The 12,172-nt window shown below is 48.1% G+C and overlaps 1 protein-coding gene across 1 annotated transcript in view; it reads left to right on the forward strand.

Moving 5' to 3' along the window:
• Nucleotides 1–6,350: 6,350 nt before the first annotated feature.
• RNF130 (ring finger protein 130) overlaps nucleotides 6,351–12,172 on the forward strand; it is a 40,592-nt gene continuing 34,770 nt past the window's right edge. Inside the window, exon 1 of the mRNA XM_080353287.1 lies at nucleotides 6,351–7,250. Within this exon, the coding sequence (XP_080209413.1) occupies nucleotides 6,989–7,250 (262 nt within the window). The 5' untranslated portion in view covers nucleotides 6,351–6,988. The remainder of the gene's footprint in view (nucleotides 7,251–12,172) is intronic.

The following is a 12,172-nucleotide window of genomic DNA, read 5'->3' on the forward strand; positions in this document are numbered from 1 at the left end:
TGGCATCAGGCCCCAGATACGCCTGCCGAGGCGTCACCTCTCACCAGGCAGGCACATCGCTCAGAGCTTCTTCAACCTACGGCCAATCCCAGCAGGGAACCCACCCCGAACACACCAATGTCCTTGGAACCACAGCACGGTGGCCCAAGCAGCACCTCCAGCTGCAGCTTCTACTTGCCGGGACTGGAGAGAGCACCTCACTGATTCCTCACGTTTCTTTTCTTCCTGTGGCTCAGAAAGATGCATTCTGCCAGCGCGTGGGTGCCTGCATTCAGCACTACAGCACCTTCTGCATAGCATCCAGCCTCCGCTCAGATCAGCTTCCCATTCAAAAAGCCCATTTCAGGTCAGATATAAATAGATCTGTCTTAGTCTCAAGTTTCTTCCTGGTGTGCAGCCTGAATGTTTTTTCCTTGGATTGCTTCCTCCTCCTCTCCTCATGATGTCAGCTGCTGAGCTGCAGAGCAGAATCAAAGGGAAGAAATCCCTAGTGGTATTAGCAGCAAGAGCAGGACATTTTAAAGAGGTGTACAGAGAGATCTCAAGGGATCTTTGTAAATGTTCGTGCACATTATTCATTCTGGATAGGTGCCAGCCTCTCCGCCTCCTCTGCAAGGAACACCCACACCCCTCTCATCTCTGCTGGGGGAAACCTGTCAATCTGCCTTTTCACCTGGATTATTTTAGCCATCTCAACACATCTAGTGCTGAGTAGATCATCAGATGATAGCTCGAGTCCTCCCAGTGAGATAAATAGCAACTCTTTTTGCGGGCCCTGTGCAAAACAGGGTTTTATTTGATCTATGCTAGCAGTAGGTTACTCACAGGTCTGCTGCTCTCACCTTCCTCTACTTCCAGAGCAGTGCTGAGATCATTTGTTGCTCAAGTGAGAAATTAAAGCATAGTTGTGTTAATTTCTGCTAGCTTCTAAACACAGAGCGAAAATGGGTTGTTTGCTGGGAGGAAAAGGATCAAAAAGGTTGGGAGTGAAATGTTTATTTTCAAGTTGCTGCAAGGGTTTTGGAAACAATGGAAGGAACAGAGCTTCCGCAATGAGGTGCCCTTGTGTGTTGGCATCACTGAGCACGTGGAGGGCAGCGCCTGGCCAGGGCTCGAGTCTCAGCTCTCCTGGATGGACAGTTTTGCACCGTTAACTTTCTTGTTGCCCTGGTTCCCTGGTTCTAAGGAGGCACTCTGCCCAATCTGCTCCTCACCAGCTTCTGTTGTAGAGCCACTAGCACAGTGCAATTACCTCTGGGGAACTACAAAACATTCATTTGCTGAGGAAACATCTCATCACTTCGGCCTTTTGTTTCTGAAAGATACCACGTGAATTCAGAGCTCTGGGGAACCTCCACAGCCCTTCTCTACAGATTTCTGTGCTGCTGCCTCACCACTTCCCACCTACTTCTTTCTATCCTGCTCACAATCTGAGAGCTCAGCCTCAGAGTGTGGTCACGTCACTGCCGGAGGAGTCTGGGTGAAGAAGCTTGTCTGAACAGCTTGGCATCTCCTCTTCTCCCACACGCCTGTGGCTGGCAGAGCTCCTTGCACCAGGGCTTCTCAGTTGCAGGCCACACCTCTACACACAGCGCCAAGGGTTTGCTTTGGACTTTAAAAATTGTGTTTCCTGTCAGACATACTGCTTTCCTAAACTGTATTTCATTTCCGGCAGAGGTTTTTATGCGTTTCCTGACGTGAGCCTGTGAGTCCTTACAGATGACTTTCCCAAGTCTTAATTATAGTTCTCCACACAAGTGTAACGGGGAGATTTATTTAGCACATGGGAAAAACATGCCCGTCATTCAGATTCTCTAAGCCTGTGCAGAGCACTCAATGCTCCCCTCCCTTTTCGTGTCAGCAGGATGATATGGCTGTGATTTCCATGGCAAAAAGAGGCACAAAACTGGACCAGCTTGAGCCAAAATGGCTCAGGATGTGAAATTGGAGACTGCATGTGGCAACGAATTCCCTGACTTCTACTGGTGTCCCCTGAAGTTGCCAGGAGCTTAAGCATCTTTAAGTAATTGTTATGACTCAGTAAGAATCCTCTGGCAGGAGATGCTGGAGAGCCAGGCCAAGGGAGCAGGACAGCCAACGGGCTGTAGGACACACCATATTCTCCTGCCCTCATCTTGCCCTGGTTTTTAACTGGTGGTTCCCTTGACAGAAGGAAGGTTGTGTGTGCCTCATGTTGCTGAGGGTCTCCATCAGCATTCATGTGGGTGGAATGTAGCAGAGGGCTGAGCTAAATTCAGGCTGTTTGCTAGGTGATGTGCACCCATAGGACCCAGGCTCTCTTGTTTGCAGCGCTTCAAAAAGAGTCCTCTGCCTGGAAGCACAGCCCCATCTGAAAGCAAGCCCAACAACGAGGCCTATAAATAAATTGTTGAAAAACAGAATTCCAAGGTCCATATGTGAGCGATAGAAACGCATTAGAAAGCCCGACACTGGCAGCACACTGGCCAGATTCCCCAGCAGAAAGGGGACAGAGGCATCTAAGCACCCTGGCTGGCTGTCAGCACTCCCGACCTGCCAGGACAGCTGCGCTTTGTCTCCAGGTTCAGCTGTAAACTGCTCACAAATATCCTTGTGGAGCTGGGTTACTTCATTAGAGCCATTGTTAACAATCCCCTGTTTCACTCTGGGGAAAGCACGGGTGTGACGTCTGCTTTTTGAACATTCAAATAATTCGACTCGACAGAAGTTTATTTTCTCTCTTTAGCACCATCTTGGTGGGGAGAGGTGGAATCAGGTCCTGTTGAATCTGCATCAACAGCATTGCACCAACATGATAGCAGCAAATGCTGGTTCCTCTTCAGACACTCCTACTGAAGAACAATTATAGAGCGGGATATTGAATAGCTGTTCAGACAATTGTACTTTCACTCTCTTAAAAGTATACTAAAATTAGAGTGTACAAACCTGATACCTTTCTGCACACTCTTGCATTATTTCTGTCATTTTTTTATACTCTCCAGATAAGTGTGAGCATGAAATGAAGCTGGTCTGGTTTGGTTTGAAGGTGTGAAGCAATAGTGCTGTCTGTCTTTCCACAGTGACAAGGGAGTATTTCAACTTTTAAAACCCAGGGTTTGATGTGCCTGCTCTGTTCATAGTGTTTTGTTTTGTTCGGGCTTTTTATTGGAACTCAACATTGAAGCTAAGCTATTTATCACCATCCTCCTTTAAAATGACTGTTCCCAGTCTATGCACAGTCTCGTTTTCCCTTACAAAGTGTTGGTGTTCAGAGGACATTCCTCCCTCATGAAACAAAGCATTGGGTCCCCTACTTGCAAATACATGTGCATCTCTGAAAAAAAAAATGTGTATCAAGTAACACTTCATTTATATTGCAATATTTTAACCTGGTACCTGTTGTTGCTACAGCAGCATTCAATGTTTCAGTGGTTTTAGGTTACAACATGGGTTATGCGCGAGTACAAAAGTGTGGTCTGTGTGTGTTTTGTGGGTGAGTGTTTGGGTGTTTGCATGTGTGAGTTTTCCTACCAGTGAGCGTATGTGAGTGTTTATAACTCACGTTGAGTCTTGTCTCTGGAAGTTCACGGTTATATATCAAACCAGCTTTCTTTCCTCTCCTCCTATAGTACTTGTTATCCTTTTGTCATTAAGGGTTTCGTTGTAATATCTAAATGTGGAAATGAATAAAGTTGTAACTGGCATCTGCTCCCTGGCTCCTGGAGGCCGCGGGCACCGCTCCACCCGGCACCCCGGCAGCCCCACGCTGGCACAGGCAATCAGTTGGGTTTATTATTTTTACATTTGTGTCCCTTTTCCCCGCATCCTCCAGGAAACAGCTGGCCTTTGTGGCATCTCCATCCAGGATGAATCTCGGTCTTTTCTCATGAAGAAGCTGGATACACTTTGGTTGAGCTCGCTGACAGAAGCCCCGCGCCCAGGCCTTCGCCCCGCGGCCATCTCCCTCAGCCCCACCGCCTCGGCGCCAGGGTCTGGCTCCGCGGCCTCTCTTTGCCCTCCTTCCCCTCCCAGCGAGACCCAGGGCGGCGGAGCCCTCCGGACATGCCGTCTCCTCGGCGCACGGAGCCCGCTCGGCGTTGCCGCCCTGACGAGCCCGCACCGGGCGGAGGTGCCGGCGGCGCCCGGCAGGTGGCGCCCTCAGCCCGGCGGGCAGAGCCCGGAGGGAAGATGGCGGCGGGGCCGTGTGGAACCTGACGGGAAAGCCAAGGGCGGGTGTGAGTCACGGGCGGGATTGGGGCTGAAGGAAATGTTCCGTGCCCACGGAGTAAATCCACATATGGATTTATGGCCGTTTCTCAAAAAGAAAAGTCATCAGGAGCCAAAGTGAAACCTGAGGCACGGCTCCCTCCCCAGCCCTGAGGTGACTTGCAAAGACCTCGGTGCCATTTGTCCACCAGAAAAATGTCCCCTGAGGAACAGCCATTGGTTGCCCTATGCAGGGTGAGGAGACATGGAGACATCCCCTCAGCTCCAGGCTCTTCATCCAGCCCCACCAGCAGATGGAAGTGGCACAAAGGAGGTAGTTCTTGTGACGTGTAGTTTTTGTGACATGGCTTCTGTGGTGCATTTTCAAGGCATAGTTTTTAGGAAGGCAGGAGAGGAGCAGCCTGGCACAGAGCAACCTCCCGGCTCCTGCTCTGTGGGGAGGGATGTGGACAGGACCAAGCAGGCAGCCCTGCGCGTGGATTTGAGCAGAACCGCAGCACACAGGAAACCGAATAGGGTGAAACATAAAGCCACCTTCTTGTGGTAAGAAAAGGGAACTGAGAAGTCACTGGCTGGGCCCTTGTTTTGCTTCTAACACAGCCAGTGAATGTTGTCTCAGTGCTTTCCAAAAGCGCTTTGAGATCCTTCCCTGAAGGTCAGCGCAGTAATAGCAATGAATCCTTCAGGCTCTAGGACTCCTTGGCCCCTTCGGAGGACATTTCAGCAACGAAGCACAGGACTTTGCATCAAAACGGTGTCTGCACTACGAGAATGGCACCAAAATGCATCCTGCACGGTGCAGTATCAGTGTGTTTGCCACAAGTCTCGCCCTCCGGGTGGGGTGAAAGTTCAGGTGAAATGTTGAGAAGCCACTAATGGCATGTGGTTCCTCACCCAGCATTTATCAAGAAGAGCAAAATTTAATATCAATTTTTAAAAAGCGGAAGTAGAACATTCAGCTGCTGCTTCAGAAAGGTTTCTTGTGCTGTATTTCTGTTTCTATAGAGGTTTTATTAAACAGCTTCTCGTTACAGAGCCACAAGCGACATGGCATCAGCAGAGCCCACAGGTCTATCCTGCTCCAAGATGCAGGTTTGCAAGCCTGCTGCTTTCCTTGGGCACATATGGGTCTCTGCAAGGACAGGGTTAGACCCACCATGTGCATCTCAAGGAAACAGACTGAGCTTTGGTGATGTTATCTTGCCTGTATATGCGACCAGCTGCATCACAAATGGGCAAACTACAGAACCTTCCAAAAAAAGAACAGTTTAATAAGATGCTTTAGGTTAAACACCAGGCTTATGGGAGGGCCTTCCCAAGCAGCTGGGGAAGTCACCAAGGAGACCGCCTCTCAGAAGAACAGCAGCACAGCTATTTGTTCAGAAATTTAGCAAATATCCTAACTCACATCCCTGCAGTACTTGGTTTCTTTGCCATAAATGATTTTCAGATAGATTGCCTTTCAAAATCCGAGCTGGCCATTAATTTATTACACCTTTAAGAAGCCAAAATCCTTAAAACTATGTTGTTAAAGAGAGAGTTATTAATCTAAGTCCTGTTTTGCAATATTTCATGGGATTAATATTTATTAACAACATTTGAGTGTTTGTAAAATTTCCTAATTTAGCATGCCAGGAGTGAGTAATCCCAAACTAGGTAGGAGTGACCAAATCCTGACCCAGAGGCCGTGCTGTTCCTGCCCCAAGAGCCCTCTCAGCACTAGCTGCGCACGTGGAGCACACCCCACCTCTTTGCGCACATCCAGCCCCTTTCCCCGTTTCAGACACACTTTTACACCATCTCTCGTCTCTTTTTGACGGTCATTGCTCCTGATCCGGAGATTCCAGACACTGATGAGCCGCGTGTGTCCCTACCCCGCGCTCCCTGAAGAACCGCGGGTCGCCAGAGCCAACTGTCCCTTGCAACCCCGCACCCCCGCCATGGCCGCCTTCCTGACGTCACCGCACCCGCGGTGACGTCATACATCAGGACCCCGCCCCTCCTCATTGTGGGCGTGGCTCTCGCCCCTCCGGCCCCGCCTCTCGCCCTCGTGGCGCTGGGCGGGGCGGGGCGCGCCTGCGCAGTGCGGGCAGCGCCGGGCTGCAGTCGAGGCGCGGGGCGCGGAGCCGGCGGTGAGCGGCGTGGCTGCGGAAGGCGTGGGGGCCTCGGGACGAGCCGAGCCGAGCCGAGCCGAGCATGGAGCGGCGATCACCGGCTGCGGCCACTGGCCTGGGCAGCGGGATGCGCTGCCCGCCGCACTAAGGCAGCGGCGAACCCCGAGAAGCCAGGCGGCGCGGCGAGCCCCGCGACCGTGTGTGAGCGCGACTGAGGCGGCAGCGGCGGCTCCTCCCGGCGGCCTCCTCGGTGTCGGCGCGGGGCTGTGCGAGGAGGGGGCCGCGGCGCCGCCCCCACCTCCTCCCCTCCGCTCGGCCGGCCGGGCAGAGGCGGGCGGCCGGGGCTCCCCCGCGGCGGCAGGCGGGCGGCATGAGCGCGGCGCCCTGAGGGGCCGGCGGAGTGGGGCTCGCCCCGAGCGGATTCTCCCCGGGGCCGCGGCTGGCGGATCGGACTCGGCTGGGACCTGCCATGCCTGCCCTGGCTCCTCCCATGGCATGAGCCCGTGCTCTCCTCCCCCCTCCGCCTGCTTTTGGTCTTTCTGTGCTCCCGGGCTGTCAGATGGGATAAAACACCCGCGGGCGTGCGGGGCTCGGTGCTGCAGCGAGCGAGCGTGGGGAGCGGCGGAGGAGGCGACCGGTGAGGGCCGGCGGCTCGCCCGGAGGCGAAGATGAGCTGGTGGTGGGCTGGCCGGTACCGGAACGGCGGCTCCTCCGTCCTGCTGCTGCTGCTGCTCTGGCACTGCCGGCTCCGGCCGGCCGGCGCCGACAACGCCAGCCAGGCGTACTACACCGCGCTGATCAACGTGACGGTGCTGAGCCCCGAGCGAGGCGGCCCCACGCTGCTGAGGATCGACCGCGGCCGCTACGGGCAGGATTCCCCCAAGGTGGAGGTCAAGGGCCTGCTGGTGGCTCCCGTGCCCATCAACGGAGGTAACGCGCCCTTCGCGGCCGTCGGGTGGGCTTTGGCCTTTGTCTGAGCTCTGCAGACTTTTTCCTAGAGAGTTCCGACAAAAGAAGAGGGAGGACCTGCCCGGGGGAAAATAATAGTAAGAAAAAAAATCCGTGATCCGAGAGTGCTGGTCTTCGTAACAGCTCTGCAAAGCATAATGTGTTTTCCAGCACGGATCCCTGTAGGTTAGTCATACTGAGGGATGAGGTTGTGATTTCTAAACTAATTACGGGGGGACGGTAGCGATGGTTAACAGTATTCAGCTACAGTGATTCCATGGATCTCAGAACAGCTGCACAGCTGTCTCACTGTGATAGATACACATCTGGATGGCTTCTGCAGCTGCATGAAGTCATGATCGTTCAGTGTGCCTTTCTTAAAGATGCTGTTTAAGCTGTCCATCAAGACTGAAAGGACTATCAAGCTGTTACACTCATGGCCAGTCCAAAATTCGGTTGTTTGCAGTACTGAACACTGTGTAGTCCTTCCAAATAAGTTTCTATTTTTAAGTGAAGCTGCTGCCTTTTGATTGTTTCTTGGGAAATGCTGGGTTTTGTAGAGAACACTAATTTAAACAAGTGAGAGTATTATCTTGATTTTTGCCGGAAATAAAACCAATCACTTCAGCCATAATGAAGTGGGTTAAGTAGCATCTTATTTGGAAAACCCTTCTTGACATTATATAAACTGCTGCTTTTAAGAAATGAACCACTTGATGGATCACAGTGGTCCCAACCCATCTCCTGGACAGTAAACCTGTGAATAATGCATTAAGTGAAACAATGTAGTCAGTTAAAACTAGACTCTGAGTGGTCAATATTAGGAGTTTTTAAAAATAACTGATAATGCAGAACTACTGTTATTATTAAAAGCTTTTGAGAATTTACCAAGTCTTAAGATTAAGAAAATACTTTGATGCGTCTTCAGAACAAAATGCACCCTGCTAGGTAGCCTGCTGTAAGCTTCTAGGGTGTGTGAAGCCAGCTGTGCATCAGCAGATGCTTGCCAGTCTCATTGAACCTTGATTTCATTAGCTTTGCCAAGCATTAACTAGAATATATTAATATAGCATATTTTGGGTTGAAGGGTGAGGAAGCAGAAATCTTTGACCACATCTACTGTAAAATGATTTTAATTTGTACTTCAAATCCTACCTCTCAGAGTCAGCTCTTGTCAAATATGCTCAATTTTTCCTTCTTGTGCTTCCTGGTGTTCCTCACTTAAACACGCACACCCCAACCTCCGGATGAAATCAGGAGGCTGTCCTGAAACGGTGAGGCACATGAGCACTGTTACTGCAAGTGGTATTTTTAAGGTTTTAAAACACACTGTCTTTTAGTATATATATAGAAGGTATCAAAATGCTGGTTTTGTTTAGTAGCTTCATTATTTGTCGAGAAAAGAAGATATTAATTACTTTTTAACCTGCTGCTGTAACATTTTCTGCTTTCTTTTGGTATGATCTTCATTGAAGTGTAATTAAAATGTTGAGGGAGTCTGACAGCATTTTCACTGGAAGCTGATAATGAGAAAAGAGCTAAATAAAATTCTGAGCAGTGCATAAACAGCATTTTTATACCTTACTGCTAAGTATTGTATCATGAATAACTTCAGTGAGAAAGCCCATCAGGAATCATGAAATTGCAGACCTTAATTTCTGCAGTTTTGACATGGTGCAGTCACTGAAACTTTGAAGAGATTGAGTTTTGTCCTTCTGTTCCCCAACAGCCTGTTAAAGCAGCAGTTGTCTTCCTTTGAAGGTCTTCTGAATTTTCTGTGTAGGTTGCTATATAGTATACATTTAATTTTAATTTTGCCAGGACACACTTCATATGGCTTAAAAATATTTCATGTAGTAGGGAAGATTGGAATATTTAAGATTTTCTGAAATGCTTATGTTCATAGTCTTTGCTATTTTGTATCTAGATTTGATGAAAGATGATGCTGTTTTGCTGGAAGTAATTGCTCTAATGTCTTCTTATCCGCCTGTTAATATTGCTGTAGGACTTGTTTGCAAGATATTTTTTTCCAAAAGCTCTTGACACGAGTAGCTGGCACTGGCCTCTGCTGTTGGAGCAGTAAATGCTCTACCCCGGTTCTCATGTATCCTGAGAAGAAAAGGACTCTACAGCTGTTAGCAACTATGTCTGAAAATACCTTGACTCCGAAACTGCTTTGATGTCAAACATTCGCCCATTCTTGGGCCATCCATTGAAATTTCCAGCAACATGAGTAGGCTGGGGCATCCGTGTTTTAGAGCTGAAATGTCCTTAGTGTCGCACTATGCTGCATTAAGATCCTTTATACATTACCTGCAGGAAAATAAATGAATTCACTAATTCAAGATTTAGGATCAATGATCTGCTGCTGAACATACACAATTTGTAATAGCACAGCCTGTGATTTTAAGTGTTGTGCTCTGCAGTGTTTTATTTTTTTAACTTGTGTTCTTGAATATACCAAATATTTTATGTTTTCTGAAGCTGACAGTCCCGTGTGATTACCCATCCTTTAAATGTCAGCGAAGAATGATATATTCAATAACTTCTGTTTCTTTAGCAGAATTTCTTCAATCAAATTCAACCTTGTTATGTTAACACATGTATTAAAACTCTTGCCCTGTTCTTTTTCTAGACCCATATGAAGCTAATACTGGCTTTCAAAAACGATGTTCCCCTGGCACTGATACAGCGGTAATTGCATGACTGCTTGTGAATGTGCCTTGGGGAAGTGCAGCTCCAACAGCTGCCACTCACAGTCAGGTGCTGGGTGTAAATACAGCACCTGTGTACGGAGAACTTTCCAAGCGCATTAAATGCACAGTACCAGCGGAGTTTCTCCATTGGCTCTCTTCCATTCTTCTAGCTCCTTTTCTTTCTTCCTTTAGCTTGTTGATCTTTTATCATGACTTAAATAATTTCTTATTAGAGGAGTGTTTCAGACAGCTTCTGGATATGAATGCTTACAGATGATTGAAAACCGCTTGTCTTGTTCTTCATGGGAGGATAATAGTGAAAGGGATCTTCACAGCCTGGTGCAGCTTTTCTGATAGTTCAGGTTTGTCATCTCTTTGGTGAGGTTACTGAGGACTTCCCATTCAGTCCTTTATTCTGGTTCCACAGAGTCACAAATAACAGGCATTTCGGCCCAAACTTCCCACAGTAGCTGCGTGGGCACCTGTGGCAGTGTCTGTATGTGCATCACATAAGTGGTCAACCCACCATCCACTCCAGTGACCTCCACTTGTAGGTGTCTCTGGTATTAGATGCCTGACACCAGCTGTGTTGCTGACCTTCAGGTGTTGGGCGTAGTCCTCTTGCTGGGACAAACCACGATAGAAGCCATTGAAAACTCACTTTAACGGTTCTTGGTACAAACTACAGTGCTTTATGGCTTAGTTCCCTCAAAAATGTTCTCCGTGGCGAACAGGACTCTTCTGTAAGCATTGAGCCTGGGTTACTGCTGGTGGGTCTGGACGTGGAGATGGGAACTGAAGGGTGAGTGGCAAAGGGTGGAGTTTGAAGGGCTGTGGGAGGTGATGGTTGTACGAAAGCTGCATTGGAGAAAGAACTTGTGGAAAGGGGAGATGTCAGCTGAAGGGGTTAGTAGGGTCGTGGCTGGGCAAGGAGAATGAGAATTTGAGGAAAAGAGTATGTTAGAAAAAGGTGGAAGTGGAGCAGACACAATATTGGCACAATGTTACGGACGGAGGTGTATCTTGTGCATGGAACTCTTAACTATAGCGTTTTGTAGCATCTGACACTTCATAAACATGCTGCGTGAACACGTTGTAGCTGCAGAAGGTTTAAAATGACGGTTTCCTGGTAACTGTAGAGCTTTAGGTGATATTCAGACAGAATTTTGTGTTTCTTTCTAGCCCAGAATCCAAAACAATAAACTTTAGGAAAATGCAACAAGCAAATATATCAATGAATGTAAGAGTAGTGGGAGAAAAACCTTGTGCCTGCATCCATCCTTTACCATTGGTCTCAATATCCAGTTTAATTAGTAGTCATTAATTGATAACAAAAGTGGAGGTTATATATAGAAGTTTATAGTCATAATTGTAGTATATGTACTGAGCGAACAAGATTAAACCTTAACTATTAGCAGGACTCTTCTAAGCTTTGGTGATCTTCTTTTGTTTAACGTCTTCCCTGAACAAGATTCTCGTATTCAAAGAGTTTCTTTTAGTGTTAAAGCCAGCTTTAGTCACAGCAGTCACCTGAAATAGTTCTTGAAAAGAAAATGTTCCTGTACGTAACTCATTGACATGACTTTTAAGAAGCGGAAGTTATAACTGGCTTGAATAAGGTCTATATCGATAATAACACTAGTAACGCATTGAAAGAAAAAAAATATATATATTATATGAATTAAACCCTAGTGGTATAGCAAATAACTAGTACCCTTCCTTGAAATAAGAAGGAATCAGTGCTGCTGTATTGTTTCTGTGAACTTCCCAGCTGAATTCCTCTTCTGGAAGCTTTATCACAGGATGATGTTGCACAAGGCTGGGGCTGTTTGGGCAGTGGGGTGTGCCTGGGCAGTGCTGCCCGAGGGAGGGCAGGATTTGGGGCGCAGCTGCCCAGGGCTGCCTCGTCCCCTCTGCTGGTTTCTTTCCCAAAGAGCCTCTTGATCTGCTGCCCCTCAAGATATTGATGGGGTCTCTCCACCTATTGTATTACAGTGATTGAAGGTCAGACTTTAAAATGGTTTCTGTATGTGTAACTGAGACAGACCAGCTCTGGCAACTGGTGCTTGCCTCAGGGAGTAGAGGATTAGCTGAGATGCAATCAATATCAAGATATTAGACCTTTTATTTTTTAATAAGGAAACAGATGGCTTGCTGTATGCTTATGTCTTCTGAAATTATAAAATTACTTGAGTGACTTCTGATCAT

The sequence above is a fragment of the Nesoenas mayeri genome (genome assembly GCF_963082525.1).
Source record: "Nesoenas mayeri genome assembly, chromosome: 14".
Lineage (NCBI taxonomy): Eukaryota > Metazoa > Chordata > Aves > Columbiformes > Columbidae > Nesoenas > Nesoenas mayeri.